The 23,425-nt window shown below is 46.1% G+C and overlaps 1 protein-coding gene across 3 annotated transcripts in view; it reads left to right on the forward strand.

The window, feature by feature from the left end:
* The first annotated feature begins 1,093 nt into the window (after window positions 1-1,093).
* NELFCD (negative elongation factor complex member C/D) overlaps window positions 1,094-23,425 on the forward strand; it is a 31,116-nt gene continuing 8,784 nt past the window's right edge. The window contains exons 1-10 of one of the 3 annotated variants that reach the window (XM_081948380.1): window positions 1,094-1,201; window positions 4,991-5,100; window positions 5,366-5,475; window positions 6,851-6,960; window positions 14,142-14,249; window positions 15,313-15,465; window positions 16,416-16,546; window positions 19,147-19,312; window positions 21,112-21,246; window positions 22,182-22,321. In XM_081948380.1, coding sequence (XP_081804506.1) covers window positions 5,069-5,100; window positions 5,366-5,475; window positions 6,851-6,960; window positions 14,142-14,249; window positions 15,313-15,465; window positions 16,416-16,546; window positions 19,147-19,312; window positions 21,112-21,246; window positions 22,182-22,321 — 1,085 coding nt within the window. In that variant the 5' untranslated portion in view covers window positions 1,094-1,201; window positions 4,991-5,068. Of the gene's footprint in view, window positions 1,202-2,518; window positions 2,648-3,533; window positions 3,636-4,990; window positions 5,101-5,365; window positions 5,476-6,850; window positions 6,961-14,141; window positions 14,250-15,312; window positions 15,466-16,415; window positions 16,547-19,146; window positions 19,313-21,111; window positions 21,247-22,181; window positions 22,322-23,425 lie in introns of those variants that run through there. The other 2 variants (XM_081948379.1, XM_081948378.1) reach the window with 2 other exon arrangements.

Genomic DNA, 23,425 nt, shown 5'->3' on the forward strand with positions numbered 1-23,425 from the left:
CAGAATCTCTAGTTCTATCCTTGAAATGCCAGTTACTGAAGGAAGACAAGAATAACTGCTGAAGATCCTCCTTTCCCTCGGTGCTTGCTTCCCAAATGGAACTAGCTGGGACCCCTGCTAGATTAGGCACCTCATCTACCAGGACTCTTTTTGTGTTAACTCCTGCTAACACAAAAGGGCAGGAAAGCATTCAGAAATCCATGCATTTTTAAGTTGCTGTGTTGATAACACTGATTTAGGGCTTTTGTTTCAGAGACATCCTCCTGAAGTTCACTGTAATAGTATTGAAGGGATGCAGAATTGCCAAAAGATGTTAAGCAAGCAGGCTGAACCATTTTATCCCATCCTGAAACACTGAAGTAGCTTCCCCTAACCCACGGGTGTCCAAACTTGGCAACTTTAAGACTTGTGGACTTCAACTCCCAGAATTCTGGGAGTTGAAGTCCACAAGTCTTAAAGTTGCCAGGTTTGGAAACCCCTGCCCTAACCTAAAACAATCCAGGTGTGTTGCATTTCAGCTCTCTCATGCTGGACTGTGACCATGAGATTGGGTTGCATCAGCACCTCTCTACCATTGTGTATCAGTTAGGAAACATTTCCTAAGCAAAGGCTGCATAGCAGCTCATTTATGTAAGCGCTTCAGGATTATATGGTTTTGATAATTTTATCCCAAAATTGATAATTGTATTTTTTAAAAAATAAAATAAAGGATTTTTCTGATCAGGCAATATAAAAATTAAGGCCTGCTTTGAAAATACTAAGACAGCCTCCTCAAATACAACACCCAGTTCCAAGTCACTGGAACTCTGCACATGGCCAGGCGCGTCCTTGTGACATAGTGAATGGAAGCATTACAATGTTAATTCGTCTTCCCCAACGAATGATATGCTGGCTGCAGGTTACCAGCATCAGATCGGACAAAGTACTGTGGGAGATCTACACGCAGCTAACCCCCTTTGCAGCAATACGGAACGGGCACACTGCTCCTTTAAAAACGTCCTTTCTTTGTCATTCCGTCCCTTGTGGAAGCAGCCCCATTCTCTTCGGTCCACCAATCACCGCTTGCAGCACGTAAGTATCGAAGAGACACAGAAAGGCTAAGTTTTATGAACTTCGGGTTTCAAATGGGTTGCCTTTGTACATCGTGAGTTTGGCTGCGTGAATGAGTCGCTAACCTCTGCCGAACTCTAAGAGAATACCCGTATGTATCAACACAACCAATTCGGAAGCGGGGTCTTTGGTGCCGGAAATATGGTTAGAATAAACGGAAGCGCTCTCTTTGCTTTGAGCCGCCTAACAGTCGAGAACCGCTTTTACCCAGAAATCTCCGCGGTGGCTACTAGCTCTCATAGAGATAGATAAGTTAAGAGAAGACTTCCTCTTTTCTCTGAGAATGCTAAGGCTTTTCAGATTCCTACAGAGAAGCATTTTTAGGAGCAACTTCGAATTGAATAAAGAAATTCAGGTTTTTATAAAGCTTATTATAAAGCTTTATAAAAGATTATGCTTTTTTATAAAAGCTTTTTGTAAAGATTATGAAGCCACATAGCTAGTAATCTGGAGAGATGCTCTTGCTGTTTCTAATTCTGGTCTTATTTCCTGTGAAATATTGTGTATAAATGTTTATCCTTATATCTGACTTCAGAACTTTTAGAAAGTACAAATTTGGGGAAGCTGCTTCAGTCTTGAGCCAACTCTCAACTTGCTATATATAGCAATGGGTGGAAACTAATCAAGGAGAGAAGCAACTTAGAACTGAGGAGAAACTTCCTGACAGTGAGAACAATTAATCAGTGGAACAGAAGTTGCCTCCAGAAGTTGTGAATGCCCCAACACTGGAAGTCTTTAAGAAGATGTTGGATAGCCATCTGTCTGAAACGGTATAGGGTTTCCTGCCTAGGCAGGGGGTTGGACTAGAAGACCTCCAAGGTCCCTTCCAACTCTATTATTCTATAATGAATTTTATGAATCATTCTCTCTCCAAGAACAAAACTGGTGTCCAAGACACTTAATGTTTTCATTGCTTCCATGCGGATATGCTGGGCTTTCAGTTACTATACTCTGAAATGCCACCAATAGCACTTATATACCACTCCAATAGACAAGGTGTTTTGGGTTTTTTTTTTGTTTCATGTGGCTAAATGACCACTTTCTCCCTATATATTTAAAGCAGTCTTTCTCAGGCTGGCTGGGGGATTCTGGAAGTTGAAGTCCATAACATCTTGCGGGAATAATATTGGGAAACCCTGCCTTACAAGCAGCTATGATGGAGTTGGGGGTGAAATGCAAAATTGGCATTGAAAAGCTTTCCAGCAAAAGGGTCAGAATACTTCAGCACGCAGAATCAGGGAGGAGAAGACAGACACTGGGGCGAAGCAATTCGCATTTGGGGCGAGGGCCTTTGCTCCCCTCTCCGGGGGCGGCTTAGCTCGCTGGTGGACCGCCTTCCCCACGGGGGGCGCCCAGGAAAAGCTTCACCTGGCAGCGCCCATTTAACAACGCCGCGCGACAGAGGAACACCTCTACCCTTTTCGCATCTCTGCGGCCGTGCCGCTGCCTGAGCGGGAGGCCAGCGGAGCCCATGGAGGAGCCCGAGTTTTTCGCGGCCGGCACGGCGGAGTGGGGCGACGACACCGACGGAGGAGCGGTGAGCTACACGTGGCCGAACGGAAACGCCTCAGGGCTCCGCGTCCCGTCCCGTCCCCCCACTCCCGGGAACCGCCGCGGGGGTCGTTCTTGCCGGGCTGCGGGATGGGCAGGAGAAGCGGGTCCTCTCACCCCCCCCCCCGGCAGATTTTACCAGAGACCCCCGGCAAGCGCCCCCCCCCCGCTGTGGTATCTAGTAGCCACCGATGCAATGTACAGAAAAATGACATTTTTGTTGCAAGAAACCGGTGCAACAAAACGTGCTTTTGCGATGTTTCTCGCGCTCCCTTGCAAGTGTAGCATCGGAATATACTTTGCATGCATGCAGATATGTATGTATGTATGTATGTATGTGTGTATGCTGGTTTTGTTGTATTCGGGTCTTTTCCCGTGTAAGGTTGAGATTGTATACACACACACGTATACTATACGTTTGGCATATTGTGCGCATCGGAATATATTTTGCATGCATGCAGGTATGTATGTATGTAAGTGTATACACATGCACACGTACACTATACGTTTTGCATATTGTGCGCACGTTCGCTTGCAAACACGCGTTTGTATTTCGGTACTTAGGCGCGCGCGCGTTTGTGTGTTTGTGTGTGTGTGTATTTTTGCAGCAATGGATTTTCCAGCAGCGAAACCAAGGGGGGGAAGCTGGATTTGCTTAACAATCGTGGGAATGCATTTAATTGCGGAGAATAGATTTGCTTCACGGCCGTAGCCTGAAAAGTCGTAAACTTGGGCATGGCTCACTTAATAGCCACCTTGTTTTAGCAACCGAAACTCTGGTCCTAGTAGTGCTGGTAAGTCAAGGGCAATCAGCAGTGTGATGATAAGGCTGCTTTTCTCATACAAAGCCGCCCCTTTTTCACTGAAGCCAAAAGAAGAGTCTTCTCATGGGGTCCTTTAGGAATTATAATTATAGCAGAAGAACCCAAACTGAGGTGGTTGTCCAAAATCAACTCCCCAAGAAGGTCCTTAAGGTTTGTCTTCTGAGAGTGTCTCAGAAAGTGGCAGCATGAAGATAAAGTTGGTTGATCTTTTTTTTTTTTAAGGGAGGGGGGAGAAGGAAACAGGCCAAATCTGAGCAAATGAGAGACAACTAGAAAATTCCAGCAATATTGTTTGGACTGGGAAATTAAAACAATAGCAAACCCCTTTTGTTGATAAAGAAAACTATTTCCCAGTGACCACATTAATCACCCGAGTTGGCTTTCTTTTTAACCCAAGGAAAAATATTTTAAAAACACTCCAGACTTCCTACAACAATTCCTGCCTTGGTGGGGGGTGGGTGGGGGCATTGAATCGCCTTGGGTGGGCCTTATTTTGGCCAGGCTGTTGTCCTCTGAAATTGTGTGGAAACAGCTACACCAAGTGTGGCATTTTTAAAAAAAAAAATGAATTCATTTCAAATTTTGGTCCTGTGTAAATTCACTTAAACCCGAATCCCACTCAGAGTTGCAGAAGGGACCGTCCTAAGCAAACAATAAATAGGGTACGAGTTTCTATTTGGATGGCCGCATGACCACATTGTAGGACATTTTTGCCAAAAGTTTGTGTGACAAATTTTACTTTGGTTTTTTTTTGTCAAAGCCATCTCATAGCAACAATTGGTTCACATAATGACGATGGCATTCCACCCCAAAAAAAAAAAAGGTCATAAAATTGGATTAGTCACAACGGTGACTCGTTTTATCATGACACAAGCTCCACTGTGGTTGTGAGTCAACTCAACTGTTTCGGCCACTTTGACTTCTCACAATCTCACCATAGTGTGTGGATTAGTGTGTTAGCAGTCTTTGGTAAGCTGTTAACTAAAGCTTGATTTAAACTTGTCCACAACTGCATGGAGGCGTTGATGCATATCTACGCAGCGAAGGAGTTGATGGTTTTATGTTGCAGGTGGTTGCAGATTGGCCGATGCGCACACCTCCCAAATCTCAACCACATGTTGTGCTGAAATGAGCGTCCTGCATGCTGATTGGTTGATCAGACTTCCTATTGTGTTTTCTTCTGAGCCCTCTTAAGTCTGCAGATTCACATGAGTGGAAGATGTTCCATGGTTGAGAAGCTTGGGCATTTCAGTTCCTCCCCAATGATTTCAGCTGGAAATCCCAAAACTAAAACTTGAGACTACAAGTTGCTCTCATCTACCATAACTTGAGGCATCTTAAGATACATAAATCTGGCTGCCATTAGCATCTTTCTTTAAGACTCCAGAACCCCAATTATGATGTAGCTCCATGCTTAGGCTAATGTTGCTGTCTGTTGCCACACCAAAGAAACCCAGAGTGGTAGTGAAAATAATATTGACAATTTTAACTCTTACAACCACCAGGATGATGAATATGGAGGGGAAGATGATGCTGAGGTCCAGCAGGAATGCCTTCACAAATTTTCCACCCGAGATTACATCATGGAGCCCTCCATTTTTAATACTTTAAAACGGTAAGTGTATATTAATTCAGGCATTGTGGTTGGAAAGGGGGATTGTGGGTACAATAACTGGCTGAGGGTCTCAACTGCCTTGAGATCTAATATCTGATTTTCTGGGACCGTGTTTCATCTCTGAAGCTTTAAAATGAGCAGACCAATTCCCAGGTTGCTGGTTGGGGAATTCTGGGAGTTGAAGTCCACAAATTTTAAAGCTGCCAGGATTGAGAAATGCAACTCTTAAGAATTTCTTAAATGAGAATCGTGCATCCTTTCACAGGTACTTCCAAGCAGGTGGTTCTCCAGAGAATGTGATTCAGCTCTTATCAGAGAATTACACTGCTGTGGCTCAGACAGTGAATCTTTTGGCTGAATGGCTTATTCAAACAGGTAATTGACTTTGGGGCTGCAGCTTTTTTTCCCCACTAAGACCCCCACAGCTGAAAAATACAAACCAGTCAGTTATAGGATGTCACAAATGATAAAACATGAGATTGTCTGTTTACAGTTTTAGCTTCGTATCAGACACTCTAGAACAGCGATGGCGAACCTTTTTTGGCTCGCGTGCCACAAGTGGGGGGAAGTGCAGGGGGGTCGTGAGCGGGCGTGCCGCACTCATAATGCAACGTGCGACCCCCAGTGCGCATGCGGGCACAACGCGCGATTCCCCCCCCCCCCCATTTTTACATGCTTTTTCCGCCCTCCCCAGGCTCCAGAGGCTTTATAGGAGCCTGGGGAGGGCGACGAGCCAAAAGCCATTTTTCGCCCTCCCCAGGCTCCTATAAAGCCTCTGGAGCCTGGGGAGGGCGAAAAATGGCTTTTAAAAAGGGTGAAATCAGCTGGCCAGTACGCATGCGTACTGGCCAGCTGACAGGGCAGCGCCTCGCGTGCCCTGACAAATGACTCTGCGTGCCACTTGTGGCACGCGTGCCATAGGTTCGCCATCTATATTTGTCTGTCTTTTTCAGCTGTGTTTGGTGCAGCAACTACACATCTCAATGATTCAAAATTGTCTGTATATAAATGAGCACAGGTAGTCCTTGACTTACAGTCATTCATTTAGTGACTGTTCAAAGTTACAACGGCACCAAAAAGGGGGCTTATAGCCATTTCTCACACTTACCCATCCCTTCGGTCACGTGATCAAAATTCAGGTGCTTGGCAACAGGCATGTACTTCTGACAGTTGCACTGTCCCAGGGTCATGTGATCAGCATTTGTGACAACCCCAGTCGGCAAAGCAAATCAATGAGGGAAGCCCGATTCACATAATGATCACAGGAATAACTTAACAACTTCAGTGATGTGCTTAACAACCCTGGCAACAAAAAAGTTGTAAAATGAGGTATGACTCACTTAACAACTGCATTGCTCAACAACATTAATGTTGGGCTCAATTGTGGTCATATGTCGAGGGCTATCTGTACCTAATATTTGAATATGTTCTATAAACATCATGTTAGAAATAGTGGTGCTGAGTCAAATTATTTTCAGAATCAGCATATTCTAAAGCTCATTGCATTAAGTTGAATTGCATGAAAGGACTACGCCAGGGGTGTCCAAACTTGGGAACTTTAAGACTTGTGGACTTCAACTCCCAGAATTCCCCAGCCAGCTGGCTGGGGAATTCTGGGAGTTGAAGTCCACAAGTCTTAAAGTTCCCAAGTTTGGACACCCCTGGACTATGCTCTTTTGCGCAAAAGAATATTGTGAGAATTCTGAAGATTTTGCTATGTGAAATCTACAGTGAGTATCTCTTATTGCAGGCGCTGAACCCATTCACGTCCAGGAAACCGTGGAAAACCACTTAAAAAGTTTGCTGATTAAACACTTTGATCCACGCAAAGCGGATTCCATTTTCACAGAGGAGGGAGAGGTAACTTAAAAACTTTATTCAGCCAAGTGGGGTAACAGCACAGTTTCCTTCTCTCTCTCAAGTTCAGAGAAGAACATAACTCAGAAACTTTTGCTGTGTTTTGAGAGGAGACTTGTTCTCAAAACACACAGATTTCTCATTTGTTTAACTGTTGTTTTACTTTTCAAATCAGAGGTTTTTTTCCAGGACGGCTGGCAAAAACATTTCACATTTAAATTTAAATTAAAAATAGCAGCTAAAAATACCAATAAGCAAATGTGATGAGGTTTAAGTAGCAAAAAGTAAGACAGCAGAAATAAGATTAAATATACCGAGTTCTGGTTCCTGGGTGTTTTCTGAGCTGTTCAAAGTGATTCATTCCTGTCCATGGGGTAAAACTGACAGTGATCCTGTACAGCACCTTTTCCAGGGCGCTGCTCTGGAGAGTCCAAAGAAGGGGTTAAACACAGCCAATCTGCCCAGAACTGAATTGAAACTTTAAGCCACGCCTCCGGTGCCGACTCTCCCCAGATTTTTTCAATTCAGCTAGCCCAGTAGACGCTTTAAGATTTTCTCCAGTTCTAAGATTGATTCCTTGGACTCTCCAGAGGAAGAATAATTTTTTAAAACAGCATATTTAAGGATTTTTAGAGCAGGCTGGTGAGTTTAAATTTAAGTTTGTTTTTTTCCCTTTTTAATTGGGTTTTTCTCACCCTTTCGGCTCTCCTGGAGTCCGGGGCTTTGCTCTGGCTCCTAGAAGCCACAGGCAGCTGTTGGGGGAAGCGTGTGGGTCGGAGTGCCGACGCCAGCGCTGTTGGGGCACCCCTACTGGGGGCCGATTCCCACTGGAAGCCCTCCGTTGCAATTTGTGCTTCTAGCAAGTCAAATTGCTGCGTGGGCTTCCAGGGCAGCCATTTTGGCTTCTTCCCTCTTTAAATTTGGCGCGCAAAAGCTCCGGTGAGTTCCGGCCGCCATTTTGGATTGCGCAATCTTCCGGCTTTACTTTTAAAAGTTTTTTGCCGCAGCTGCCTGGTGCCTGGCTCTTTGCAGGAGCCGCGTGGAGTCAGACTTGGCCGGTGTGACCGGCGACCTGGGCCCCAATCCAAGCAAGTGATAGCGGCGTGGGATCGTGGCCTGCTGGGTCGCCTCCCTTACTCTCCTGCAGGCGCTGGGAGCGAATTCTGCTCGCGCCTAAAAGATTCCAAGCTACTTCAGGCCTTGCAGTTTCTCTGTCTCCTCAGGAGCATCGTGCTGCGGTGGGCTTTCTGGAGGTGGTGAGTGTGGTTTTCCCATCCCCCTACTGCCCCAACCAGTGATTGTTACCATGGCAGATCAGGCCCCTGAGACTTCTGAGGGTGTCTCTTCCAGAGCCCCTGTAAGACAGGCCGGGAAAGCTGCCAGGGAGGCCATTAGAGGGAATAAGCCTTACTCCAGGCATGGCCCCAAGCAGGGCTCAGGCCTAGACAAAGATGCATTAAGGCAACAGAAGGCCTTAGAAAAACAGTTTTCCAAAGCCCAACAGCAGGCCCAATCTTCCCTTTCGGTGTCTCCTGGGGAGCCCTCCAGGGAAATTCCTCCAGCCCAGGGAGGCCCCATTTCTGATAGTGAAGAAGAAGGGGATTCCTTGGCCATGGCAACTTCTCCAGGCCATTCCATGGCTGATCAGGCTGATCTCTTTGCCTGTCCCTCTGATATGGAGGAGGGACCAGCTCCAATGGGGCCCTTAGCCCCTCAACAGCCGATCCCCGGGCCCACTCAAAGGGTTCGCCCCATTGAGGACCAAGGGCCTAACCTATCCACTGAAATGCAGGAAATAATTAACAGGGCCATTTCCCAGGGCATTGAGGCAGGCATGCGAAAAGGTGGCAAGCGCACTCGCAAGACCCACCATTTGCAACCCCAGGAGGATTCCAGAGAGATGACTCCTAGCCTTCCACCTCCGTCCCTGCATTCTTCAGTGGCCTCTGATGAGTCAGACTGGGAGGAAGAAGAGGAATTTCTTCCTAGGCAGGAAGCTGAATTCTCTGGGGATGAGGCAAGCCCCGCCAAAAAGCCGGCCTTTTCAGGCTTATTTAATTTGGATAATTTCAAAACCATTTTAGATAAGGCTAAGATCTCAACTCACATGGGGTCCCCCCCCCCCAGCTCAGGTGGTTGTAGACCCTGATGATCTATCTGGGGATCTCTTTGAGGAACCCATTTCGGTCCAGGAAATAGTTCCTGTACCCAAGATGTTCCTCAATTTAGTTCAAAGACAGTGGGCGCAGCCAGCTACCATGGCTACCCCCAGCAGCCATGACAAGAAGCTATATACGGTGGATGCCAGCCTGGAGGAGCTGCTCAAGCTCCCTCCTATCGATCCCCCTGTAGCGGCTCTTACCTCCTCTTCTGTGCTCCCTCCTGACCTGTTGGAGGGGCTCAAGGCTGAGAACAAGAGAACCGAAACTGCTTGTCACAAGACCCATCAGGCAGCTGCATGGACCATTAAGTCCTCCGCTTCAGCCTCCTTTTTCTCCAGGGCGGCTCTCCTGTGGCTGAGGCAGTTGTTGAGGAAGATACCTGCCAAGGACGTTAAAGTCAGGCAGGATATCAATAAAATCATGGCAGCCACAGAGTACGCTGCTGATGCCACTCTGAATGCTGCTAAGTTTGCCTCGCGTGCCCTAGCGTCTAATGTTACTTCCAGACGCCTCCTGTGGCTTAGGCACTGGAATGTGGATATGCGCTCCAAATGGAAGCTTGTTACTGCCCCCTTTAAAGGGGACAAGCTGTTTGGTGAGGTCCTTGATCCAGTCCTTGTGGAAAACAAGGACAAAAAGAAAGTGATGCCATCAGTCACCAAAAAGCCTGATCGTAAAGGTCCTGGCTCTTACAGGAGGCAGGCCTTTCGGAACAATGAGCCCTCCACCAGCTCCACCCCCTATCATCGGGCGTATCCCCAGCAGGGTGAGCGGTCTCAGGACCGTCAGTCCTTTCGAGACAGAGGTCGCCAGCAGCCCTTCTCCAAGCGGCCATTTCGGGGGGGCTCCGGCTCCCGACCCTTTAGGAGGTATAAATGACCATCACAGGTCAGCTCCCATAGGAGGGCGGTTGCAGTTGTTCCACGCCAAATGGGAGCAGACCACGCCGGACCAGTGGGTTCTTCAAACGGTCCGCATGGGTCTCACTTTAGAATTCTGGTCCCCCCCTCCCCGCCACTTCATCCGGTGTCCAGTTCCCTCAGGGTTAGTCAAAAGATCCCTCATGGAACAGGAGATAAGACACCTCAAGGAGATCAGGGCCATAGAACCTGTCCCAGCAGGCCAGGAAGGAAGAGGGTTTCACTCCATCCTGTTTCTGGTCCCCAAAAACTCAGGAGGGTGGAGGGGGATATTAGATCTAAAGAGGTTCAATCACCACGTGACATATCGCAGGTTCAAGATGCAGTCCCTCCAGTCCATCTTGGGGGCATCAGGCCAGGCGATATACTAACGTCCATAGACCTCAAAGAGGCCTACCTCCACATCCCTATCCGCAAAGCCCACCGCAAGTTCCTGAGGTTCTCTTACGCGGGCCTCCATTACCTCCAGGACCACGGGTTCACCATCAACCTGGAAAAAAGTCATCTCGTTCCCACGACCAGACTGAAGCATCTAGGGGCCGTCATCGACACCACCTCGTGCACGGTATCCCTGTCCCCGGAAAGGGTGGCCAGCCTTCGGGAGATGGTCGTTCAGGTGCAGCAGTCACGTCTAGTCAAGGTGGTTCAGCTCTCACAGCTCCTCGGCAAGATGATCTCGTGCCTGTCAATCGTGCCTTGGGCGAGACTTCACTCCCGTCCCCTTCAGTGGCTCCTGCTCCCATATCAAAGAACAAACGAAAGCAGCTCAACAAGACTGATTCCAGTTCCAGCAGAGGTACGTCGCTCTCTAAGTGGTGGTTGTCTCCGGCCCTGTTAAAGGGGTCGCCATTCAAGGAGCCAGTCAGGCTCACCATCACAACGGATGCCAGCCTGTTCGGTTGGGGGGCCCACTGCCACAACCAGCTCGCACAGGGCAGGTGGTCCCCTTCCGAAGCCGCTCACAGCATCAACTGGCTGGAGCTGAGGGCAGTCAGGCTTGCGCTGAAGCGCTTCCAGAGCACCGTTCAGGGCCACCACGTGCGCATCATGACAGACAATGTCGCCACCAAGGCGCACATCAATCGACAGGGGGGAACGCGCTCCAGATCCCTGATGAAGGAGGCGGAGCTCTTGGGTCGATGGGCGGAGAGGTATCTCCTTTCTCTTCAGGCGGAGCACATCTCGGGCACGAGCAACACCCAGGCGGACTGGCTGAGCAGATCCACAGTCGACCACTCGGAGTGGCGTCTACATCCGATGCTGTTCCAGCAACTGTCCCAGAGGTTCGGCCTCCCGCTGGTGGACCTGTTCGCCACCGTGGCCAACGCGCATCTTCCGCGGTTCTTCACAAGGTTCCACGACCCGAGGGCGGAAGGAGTCAACGTGCTGCACGGCCCGTGGCCGAAAGGTCTGCTTTACGCTTTTCCCCCGCTACCTCTTCTTCCCAGAGTCATCAGGAAGATCCTAGCAGAGGAGGCGGAGGTGCTGCTGGTAGCACCGTACTGGCCCAGGAGAACCTGGTTTGCAGACTTGGTGAGTCTTTCGATCACACCACCGTGGCAGATTCCTCCACAGGACATCTCTCTCAGCCAGGGGGCCCTTCAACATCCAGAACCCCAGTGGCTGCAGCTGGCCGTCTGGCACTTGAGAGGGATCTCCTAAGCAGAGGCAAGTTGTCAGACAAGGTGATTGGCACCATCCAAGCGTCACGACGGCAGTCCACGACGCGCATCTACGACGCCACTTGGAAATCCTTCGCCAGCTGGTGCACGGCTCATGGTACGCCTGCGCCCCTTGCTTCGGTTCCTGTCATCCTGGACTTCCTGCAGGAAGGTTTGGACAAGGGCCTGGCACCTAACACCCTGAGGCGCCAGGCAGCAGCCCTGTCAACCATCCTCTCAGTTGAGGGCTACGCATCTCTTGGCCGGAATCCGACCATCCGCAGTTTCCTCAGGGGAGCGACCAACCTGAGACCCCCAGTGGTCCACAGATACCCATCTTGGGATCTCAGTGTAGTGTTGCGGTCCCTCATCGGGCCCCCGTTTGAGCCCATTAAGACGGCCAGTCTCAGACACCTCACATTCAAGACGGTTTTTCTGGTCGCTATCACGTCTGCTCGTCGCATATCGGAACTGGCTGCCTTGTCAGTCAGAGAGGACTTGTGTCTCATTCGTAACGACAGAGTAATCCTGAGGCTGGACCCTTCCTTCATTCCGAAGGTCAATTCCTGGTTTCATCGGGCGCAGGAGGTGGTCCTTCCGGATTTTTGTCCGCATCCTCGGCACCCGAGGGAAAAGCGCTGGCACATGCTGGATGTGCGCAGGACTATTCGCAGATACATCAAGCGCACGGCCAGTTTTCGGAAATCCGAATCTCTATTCGTCTCCTTTCAACCAGCTTCTCAAGGCAAGAAGGTCTCTTCATCTACCATCGGCGGATGGCTGCGAGCCTGCATTGCGCTTGCCCACGTTTTACAGTCCGTTCCTGTGCCTCGCAATATCACAGCACATTCGACTAGAAGCACCGCCACCACAGCTGCCTGGTCTACACAGGCACCGATTGAAGAGATCTGCAAGGCGGCCACCTGGACTTCTCTGTCTCCATTTGTCCGAAATTACAAACTGGACAGTTTTGCATCGGCGGAAGGGGCCTTTGGGAGGCGTGTTCTTCAGGGCATCCATACCAGCGGAGCGACCCTGATGGCTGAGCCTTCCCGCCCTAGTGACAGTTAGCTTGGGCATGTCCCTTCTTTGGACTCTCCAGAGCAGCGCCCTGGAAAATGACCATTGTCTTACCTGAAGGGTCCTTTTCAGGGCGCTGCAACGGAGAGTCCACCCCGCCCTGGGGTCTATTCTCCGCTGGTGTTTGTGAAGTCACAGTGTTGTTTGTTGTTTCTGTTATTGTTGTTGGACTATTTTTGACTTGTTCCATATTAGACTTCCAGTTGAAGTTTCAGCGCACAACTGTTCCACGTCTTCATTGAATAAATCTGGGGAGAGTCGGCACCAGAGGCGTGGCTTAAAGTTTCAATTCAGTTCTGGGCAGATTGGCTGTGTTTAACCCCTTCTTTGGACTCTCCGTTGCAGCGCCCTGAAAAGGACCCTTCAGGTAAGACAATGGTCAATCTCTTTCAAGACAAGCAGCCCCCCCTTCCCTCAAAAAAAAAAAAAAAGAATAACGTGTGATCAGCTTTTTCAGACTTTCCCATGTTGACATCAGTTGTGCTTTTGCATACAATTGAATATAAATGCATCTGCCTCTTTCGTGGGCTGGCAAACCTTGGAAGCTGTTGCATTCAGTACCTTACTAGTCTAGTCCTTAAAAGAAAAGAGATACACACTGCCATTTGCACCTTATCTACTTCTTTTTTCTTACACGCCAGTTATCTTCTGACCACATGCTTTAATCTGCTCTCTGAAATAATCCATGTTTGGGCTTCGCACGGTATTTTGAAGCACGTACTCACCAAGTGGGTTGAGTTTTGCTGAGTCACAGGTGTCCTTGGGAGGGCAAGTGACATCCTATGTACCTAAGCCATCCAAAAAGTAACCAGGTTTAAAATTCACCAACCTTAGTAAACTGTGTGACTGTATCTGCTTTGACCAAGACATGACTGTGTGTCACCTGGCTTACCCTTAGCTGGCTTGTAAATACTCTGTAAACTGAGTAGTAAAGAGTTCTCGAGAGAGTAAAGAGCTGCTTGGCAATCAGCTTATATTTATAATGGTTGCAGCATCCCAAGATCATGTGATCGCCATAGAGCTGTGGTGGCGCAGTGGTTAGAATCCAGTATTGCAGGCTACTTCTGCTGTCTGCCAGCTGCCTGCAATTTGGCAGTTCAAATCTCACCCGGTTCAAGGTTGACTCAGCCTTCCATCCTTCCGAGGTGGGTAAAATGAGGACCCAGGTTGTTGGAGGCAATAGGCTGATTCTGTAAACAGCTTAGAGAGGGCTGTGAAACACTGAAGCAGTATGTAAGTCTTAAGTGCTATTGTTTCAATTTTGCGTTTTTCTTTGGATACTTTTAAAGCTATCCTAAAAGCACGGGTTGATTTTCCTGACTGCCCGACCCATCTTGGTCTGTTGTTCTTGGTTTTGACAGACTCCAGCCTGGCTTGAGCAAATGATAGCACACACAACATGGCGAGACCTCTTTTACAAGCTGGCTGAAGCTCATCCAGATTGTCTCATGCTGAACTTCACTGTCAAGGTAAATACAGTTCTTTCATTCAACTAGCAAAGCTTGTCAGCTCTCTCCTGTTTTTTCATGCAAATTTGTAAGTAGATCGGGGAGGCTAACATGTTAGGAAGACAGTTGCATAGTTGGTCTTTTGGGCATTATATTGTCATGCTTTTAGTTGAATACTGAAGACTCACCTGTTTCGTTTAGCCGGCTTGGCCCATTTATAGTCTTATCTTACCTCCTGGCAGATATTTTTAATTGGGTATTTTTAAGGGTTATTTTAAACATTGTTTTAATTGCTTTACTTTAGGTACAGTTTTTACAGCCTCCTCTTTTAAGTATTTAGTATTTATTTATGTTTGTATTTATTCCCATGTATTTATGTGTTTTAATCTGACTGTACACCGCCCCGAGTCCCTTTTGGGAGAGGGGGCGGTATAAAAGTTTGAAGTAAAGTAAAGTAAAGTAAAGAATAAGATGCACACAAGATTGCCACGGGGAACGTGAGCTTCTCTGTTGTCGTATTGCAAGAATTTCTGCGTACATTCATGTATGTATCTAACGATTGGAGAAATTCTTAGGAGCCAAACTATTTCTAGCTTCCAATAGATAATATTTGCTCTGAAATATGACCTCCGTGCAGTTGGTGGCAGGATCTAGCCAACCATGGCTCTAATACAGAATTGGATCTGCTTAGTTCACGGCTGAGAGATCTGGGATTTCCAGATTTAAAAAAAAAATCCCCAAAGAAACACAGTGGCAAATCACTTCTGCAATACCGCCAAGAAAATTGTGTAGACTGACTTATATTCAATTTGAGTGTGTCTTTATTTCCTCCTCCTCCTCCTCCTCCTCCCTCTTATTTTACTAATTCTAATTCTTATAATCCTGCCCCTCCTGCTGAACCAGGAAGAAATAATATTTTCCAGTGTTTATTTCTTGATTTTCATGCCCTAGGTGCTGAAGTGGTGCCATTTCCCCTTCAGTTCTAGTCTACATACTTAATGGTATTTGTGATAGTGATGAAGAAATCCTCTTGGATTGCAAAACGGCTACCGTCTCAATTGGAAATCCTTTTGCTTGGTTGCAGCTTATCTCTGATGCTGGATACCAAGGGGAGATCACCAGTGTATCAACAGCTTGCCAGCAATTGGAAGTTTTTTCTCGAGTATTGCGGACATCTCTAGCTACTATCTTAGATGGTGGAGAAGAAAATCTGGAGAAGAATCTACCAGAGTTTGCTGTGAGTTTGCAGCCTTATCTCTTTTTGTGTGGTTGTTGGTTTTTTAGGAAATGTCCAGTTCTTAAAAATGCTTGCTGTGGAAAAAGTGCAAGGGAATGGTAACATTCCAGGCCTGTGGCTAGGTCAGTGTTCTATGATGTCATAGCTACTACTAACTTATTTTATATATATAAAATATATGTAGTGTTACAACCCCTGGTATGCCCAAATATGGGAGGGAGCTCACTGCTTCCCCTTTCTGTCTTTCGGCTCAACTCCAGGGGACCATCCAGGCAGAAAACCATATTTTTAATGTTGCCTTTCTTATATGTGTTGTATTTGTGCTGATAAATAAAGGGAGACTAGTATAGATCTATTTCAAGCTATTTAGCTCTCATCAGCTAGCCAAATCCCAGTAAGGGTATGGCTAGCTGATGAGAGCTAAATAGCTTGAAATAGATCTATATAGTCTCCCTTTATTTATTTATCAGCACAAATACAACATACATACATACATACATACATACATACATACATACATACATACATACATACAAATATATATATATGTCAAATGCCATTAACTCATGACGAAATCTCCAGAACCGTAAAGCCTACAAACTTGAAATTTGGCACATATGTTCCTTTGGCTTCTACATGCTCACTAAGAAAGAATTTTTTGAAATGACCAACAGATCATTAGTATTTCTTATACAGTAATTAACATGCTGTGATGCTAAGGAGTTCTACTCCCCCTCCCAACCTGCAAAGAACTATATTCCAACTGGCAGTTTTCTCACATTCTGTTACCTCAGTTCAAACTGGCAGATGTTTAAATGAAATATGGTTTAAACAAAATTCTGAGCTGTTTTGTAGTGTTTATGTGTTCTTCTATAGAATGAAAAATATAGCTACCCCATAATATTAGACACCTTCATGTTTCTGAATGTTCTGTGACAATGTATTTGCAGAAAATGGTGTGCCATGGTGAGCACACGTATCTTTTTGCTCAAGCTATAATGTCCATGTTAGCACAAGAAGAACAAGGGGGATCTGCAGTGCGTAGAATCGCTCAAGAGGTCCAGCGATTTGCTCATGAGAAGTAAGATCTTGCTTCATTTCTTTTCCAGTTTAATTTATGGCGCTTCTCGGTTGCATGTCTCTCTCAGGATAATTCTAGTCTATAAAAAAGGATGCCTGATTCAATTCTAAGCATGATCCCAAAATTAAATAGTGTATGAAAATCATATCAAGATGTTATGCAAGCACACAAGTCATCAGAACAACATCAGGTGCACCATAAGATCAATATGGCAAATATCACAGATTGTGTACTTTCAAGATGACATCGCTTGTGCCCCTATGTATGCACCCATGCCTGGCATATTATTAAGTGTACAATTTACATTAGAATTGGTAATTTACAAATACAAATTTATAGAGCTTTTTCCGAGTTCTTCCATACTTCCACATCTCTTAGGTGCAGTAGCATCTAAAACTTTACTATAAGACCTGCTTGTTCTAAATTGTCTTTTCTAATTGAGGTTCTGCCCATGTTGTCCAGATATTTAGAACAGTCTTTCTTAATCTATGGCAGTGCTTCTCAATTATTTTCTGTCATGCCCCCCCTAGGAAGAAGAAAACATTTCGCGCCCCCCGCGCGACTGTAAATAGTATCATTTGTCTATAAAATTGTTATAAGTACACCTCTGCATAACACTGTATCCTTATTAACGTATAAGAGAATAAAAAAAGAAAGAAATGTGGATCAATTTACAACAAAGAATAGCTTTATTAACTGTAGCAGAAAAGATATAAAGGAGCACAGCTAGAACATATACATACATATATTTATATATAGAGTATCACAGAAGTGAGTACACCCCTTAACATTTTGTAAATATTGAAGTATACTTAAATATTTACAAAATGTTAAGTGGTGTACTCACTTCTGTGATAACACTGAAGAAATGACACATGTATACACACACAAACACACACATATATTTCCTGCACGCAGTGATTTCTAGAAACAACACCTGCTCATCTCAGTGGGAAAGACCCATGCATCCCAGATGCAAAGACAGTCCAAATGGTCTCTCCCTCTGTCTCTCTCCCTCTCTCTCTCTCTCTCTCTGCCTTTCTCTTTCTGTCTCTCCTTCTATTTCTGTCTGTCTTTCTGTCTCCCTCTCTCTTTCTCTCTCTCTCTCTTTCTCTGTCTCTCTCTCACTCTCTCTGTCTCTTTCTGTCTCTCTCTGTCTCCTCTCTCTCAGTCTCTTTCTCTGTGTCTCACTCTCTCTTTCTGTCTCTCTCTTCTCTCTCTCTGTCTTTCTCTGTCTCTCTGTCTTTCTCGGTCTCTCTCTCCTCTCTCTCTCTTTCTGTCCCTCTTTCTCCTTCTGTCTCTCTCTGTCTCTCTCTCTGTCTATCTTTCTGTCTCACTTCTCCCTCCCTCCCTCTCACTAGCTCTCTCTTTCTCTATCATCTTCTGAAGGTGGGGGGGTGAAAAGGGGCCCATTTTTTGTGCCTCCTGGGGCATCTGTGCATCCCATTTTTCACCTCCCCCACCCCCAGAAGAATTCTACTGGCAACTAATGGGCAAAAATGGCCCGTTTTTTGGCCAAAACCTGCCATTTTCACCCATTTTTTGTGCTTCCTGGAGATTTTCAAAAGACTTGATAGCAAAAGCTTTTGCTTCCGCTTCCCCTCGCGGCCAATTGCAGGGCGTGGATCCCGCTCGGAGAAGGCAGAGCGGCAGCTCCTCCCTCAGCCAGGAGCCAGCGGGGGCTGGTCGGACAGGCAACCTTGGCGGGAAACTCCAGTCCGCCGTTGCCACCGCCGCCGTTGCCGCCTTCGCTGCCGCCGTTGCCGCCTTCGCTGCCGCCGTTGCCGCCTTCGCTGCCGCCGTTGCCGCCTTCGCCGCCGCCGTTGCACCCAGATGGAAAGGGAGCCTTCGCGCCCCCCTTTATGGAGCCTCGCGCCCCCCCTGGGGGGCGCGCCCCACTATTTGAGAACCACTGATCTATGGCAACCTTAAGATGTTTATTCAACTCAGAGAACACCCCATCTAGTATGTTGGCTGGAGAATTCTGGGAATTGGAAGTCCACACATCTTAAAGTTGCCAAGACGTAGAAACTGATCTAGAGAGAATCTGCTTAAGGTGTATGGGAGGTAAGATGGTGTGGACCAGAAGGCAAACTTTAATAGCAATTCCCCGTCTCCCCGATTATAAAACCCACAGCCTTGAAAGGTTTACCTATCTCCTTTCCTTAGGACTTTTCGAAGAACACTGAAAATACTGCAGTTTTAGCAGGCTTTTGGCTTGGAAATTGTAGGCAATCATCTATTTGTTTCTGCAAAATTTAAATGTCAAATTATCCAGTCTCTTATATTGGGGCAATGTATATGGATGGATGGATGGATGGATGGATGGATGGATGGATGGATGGATGGATGGACGGATGAACACAGGTTACATGCTGCATAAATCTGGTCTATTTAATGATAATAGTTGGGAGGTCATGTGAGCAATTGAACCTCCTCTGCATTTTGTCCACACAGCATAATTGATTCTGTTTGTTTCTTAATAAAATGCCAAACACTGCTCATTAGGTGGTCTCCACTGTTATTGGTGACCAGTTACAACTTCTTCTGAAGCTTTCCTAAAGCAAGCTTGTCTCTTGTACTTACTTGATCTCCTTTAGAGGGCATGATGCCAGTCAGATCACTCTAGCATTGGGCACTGCCGCTTCCTATCCCCGTGCCTGCCAAGCCCTTGGTGCCATGCTGTCGAAAGGAGCTCTGAATCCAGCAGACATCACAGTCCTCTTCAAGATGTTCACAAGCATGGATCCTCCTCCTGTAGAACTGGTTAGTAGCAACCTCCCTTGGAGGAAAAATAGACTTCTTCAAAGCTCCCCATTCTCACTCTCAGTTAAGAAGCAGTTTAGATACGGTTCGGCAGCAGTTTCAAAGTCTCTCAGAGTATAAATGTTTATTTCTGAGGTTAGTTATTTTTTTCTGCTGGGTAGCAGGGAGAAATATCTTCTCAGTCTTAGCAATTTTTAAGATAGATGGACTTTATAACTCCCAAGAATTCCCCAGCCAACTCTGGTATACTATGCAGACGGGGGGATTCTGAGAGTTGGAGTGCATCTAACTCTTAACGGTTGTCAGTGTTGAGAAATGCTGGTCTGAGGAATGGTCATTGTCATTGCAATTTGAATTAGAATCAAAGGAGATGTATGGGTCGTCCTTATTTCAGATGCCCAAACCATCCAAGATGCAAAATGAAATCTGCAGATGTATTCCACTCTCTAATTTTCAAGTCAGGAGTGCAATACTGCCCTGTTGGGCCAGAGCAGACAAGGTGATTTTTCTTTCCTTGGTCCAACCCATTGCTTCAAAGGGTCTCTGGCTACCGGAGGGCCTTAGTCATCCAGTTTTTTTACGCATCCTTTGGCCTTTTCCTTTCATATATTGACACCCTGTTAGGGCATACGTGCCTGTAACATTTGTGCATACAAAGGCAGCCTCCACCTATTGGATTTTAGCAGATTTTACCTTCCTTCCTGTGTTGTAGGTACCGAAAAATGTGATCCCCCACTTATCTATTGGCACTTATTTTATGGGATGTGCTCTTCATAAGACATCATTCCTGAAGAGCTTTATGAGCCTTTGTTGCCAAAATGCAAGTGCTTGGCAATCAGCATATATTCATAATGGTTGCAGCATCCCAAGATCATGTGATTGCCATAGAGCTGTGGTGGCACAGTGGTTAAAACGCAGTACTGCAAGGCTACTTCTGCTGACTGCCGGCTGCCAGCAGTTTGGCAGTTTGAGTCTCACCAGGCTCAAGGTTGACTCAGCCTTATATCCTTCCGAGGTCGGTAAAATAAGGACCCAGATTGTTGGGGGAAATGTGCTGACTCTGTAAACCGCTTAGAGAGGGCTGTAAAGCACTGTAAAGCGGTATATACGTAAGTCTTAAGTGCTATTGCTACTGCTAAGGGGGACCAACATATATCGTCATCTTGTTTTGTAACCGGATAATGTTACCAACTTCTGTAGACACCTTATTCCTCTTTTGGATGATTTGGGCAGCTGTTGCATAATTTCTCACAGTTATGATGGTTTGCAGTGTCTGGGGGGTCATGTGATCACCTTTTGCAACTTTCTGACAAGCAAACTCAGTGGGAAAAGCCACTTCACAGCTGGGTCGTAAAACAGCAAAATTCATTTAACAAACATCTCCCTTAGCAACAGTAATGTTGGGCTCAATTGAAGTCATCAGTTGAGGACTACCTGTATTAAGTGATATGGTCATATGACATCACACTTTGCAACCATATTGCTTAGTGACAGGAATTCCAATCCCAGTTGTGATGATAAGTCGAGAACTACCTGTATCTTGGCCTACACAAACTTTTAGGTTTCAGTAGTTTGGGGTTTTCTTTTCTTTTGAAGGCAGTCAGTTGATTTGATTTGACTTTATATGTTTTTAATGAAGGAATAGTCTTTTAAGTATCCAGAGTCATAATGGAAACGTAACACTTTATCTTAGTTCCAAAATTCAGCTTCTTGGAAATGAAAGTATTTTGAGATGTAATCAGTTTAAAATCTGGTTTTCCGTAAGCCATTGATATGTTTCTTGTTTCATTTCCCTACAGATTAGAGTTCCCGCTTTTTTAGATCTCTTTATGCTGTCGCTGTTCAAGCCAGGAGCAAAAATCAATCAGGACCATAAGCACAAATATATCCACATTTTGGCCTATGCAGCTAGCGTGGTGGAAACATGGAAGAAGGTAGACTTGGGATGGCTGAATGATGGTTTAGAAATAAATTGGTGGTTTGGAACAGGATAATAACTAGATTCCTTTACGTGCTTGCATTGTTTAGAATAAAACTGTATGCTTGGCTTCCAAATTTACAGAAATAGCTTTCATGTTCTTTAACTGAAAAGAGGTGTTTGACTCAAGTAGTGTTAATTCTTTTCTTCTTCTTCTTGCACTTTTTCTACAAATGCAAACAAGCTGAAAGTTGGGTGATAATGATAGATGTTTGGGACTTTAGCAAGAATTACAATAGAAACTCTGATTTCCCTTTCCTTGTTTTCCTAAACTACAATTCCCATCATTTTCACCACTAGGACTATTGGAAGGCGTACTTATGCTACAGATTCTGCATTCTTGTTTATAGGTGTATTGTATACAAGGGATTTTATAGAATTATGTCATTGGAAGGGACCTTAAGGGTCATATAGCCCAACATTTTGCAATGTCCAGGAAAACCATCCAGGAGAGCTGGCTATCCACCCTCTTCTTACAAACCTTTTGATGGAGAATCCACAATTTCTATAGTCAGACTGTTCCACAAATTCTACAATCGGAAAAGTTTTCCTTAAATTGAAATGAAATCTAGGTTTTTGAGCTAGATCATAGGTAGTCCAATAAATAGATGACTATGTTTAACAATTTTAAACAAGCAAAGCACATGGGAGAAATCAGATTCACTTATCAACCTTGTGATTCACTTTAACAATGCTGGCAGAAAGGTCATAAAATTAGTATGGCTTACTTAACAACTGCTTTGTTTAGCAACAGAAATTATGTCCCAATTGTGGTCGTAAACTCAGAAAAATACATACTTTTAAGAAAAAAATATTAAACGGTTCTGTGACAATTCAGGTTTCAACAGGAATGTCCTTTTGTCTCCTACACCTTATTTCAACATTTCTTAGAACAAGAGGGTTAGCATCAATAAAGATGAGCTCAAGTCAACTTCAAAAGCAGTTGAAACAGTTCACAATCTTTGCTGCAATGAGAATAAAGGTGCTTCGGAGCTTGTTGCGGAGCTGAGTACCCTTTATCAGTGTATCAGGTAAGCCTCGCCTTAGAACATGGTTTCTTTGGTTAAAAATGCAAAATTCTGTTTGCGTTACACAGAATATTAAGGAAGTGATGCCTAGAGAGTGGTTGGAGGGTCAGCCGGTCCGAATCTGATCAAACACTAGTAAGAATTCATATTAAATCCTACTTAGTGGCGATAAAAGCAGCAAAACGGCAACATTTTCCGCTCTTAGCGCGTCCGCAGATAACTGCCCAGCCGCCCTGTTTAGGGTGACCCGTTCCTTACTTAACCAAGGAACTGGGAAAGACTCCTTGCAGGGTAGGGCTGAAGAATTTGTTCAGTATCTGCAGGATAAAATCGCTCAGATCCGGACAGGCTTGGACTGTGACTGGGTAGATTCGGGCGAGTCAACGGGAATGAAACTTGTGGAGACAATCTGGAATGAGTTTGACCCTGGGACCCCCGAGGGCATGGACAGGATTATGGGGAGACTCAGTGCTGCCACTTGTGTGCTGGACCCGTGTCCCGTTTGGTTAGTTTCGGCTTCCCAGGAGGTGACACGAGGCTGGCTCCAGGCGATTACCAATGCTTCATTGAGAGAGGGGTTCTTTCCCACCGCCTTGAAGGAGGCAGTGGTGAGGCCCCTCCTTAAGAAGTCTTCCCTGCACCCAGCTTCTTTAGCCAACTATCGTCCGGTCTCAAACCTTCGCTTTGTAGCAAAGATTGGTGAGAGTGTGGTAGCACGTCAGCTTCCCCAGTACCTGAATGAAGCTGTCTACCTGGATCCGTTTCAGTCGGGTTTCCGGCCCGGGTACAGCACGGAGACGGCATTGGTTGCGTTGGTCGCTGATCTCTGGCGGGCCCGGGACAGGGGCTGCTCCTCTGTCCTGGTCCTATTAGACCTCTTGGCGACTTTCGATACCATCTACCATGGTATACTACTGCGACGACTCGGGGGGTTGGGAGTGGGGGGCACCGTTTTACGGTGGTTCTCCTACCTGTCAGATCAGTCGCAGTTCGTGTTGACTGGAGGGCAGGAATCAACCCCGAGGTGCGCCACTTGTGGGGTGCCCCAGGGGTCGGTTCTCTCACCCCTTCTGTTCAACATATATATGACACCGCTGGGCGAGATCA

Source organism: Natrix helvetica (genome assembly GCF_964273705.1).
Source record: "Natrix helvetica genome assembly, chromosome: 3".
NCBI lineage: Eukaryota > Metazoa > Chordata > Lepidosauria > Squamata > Natricidae > Natrix > Natrix helvetica.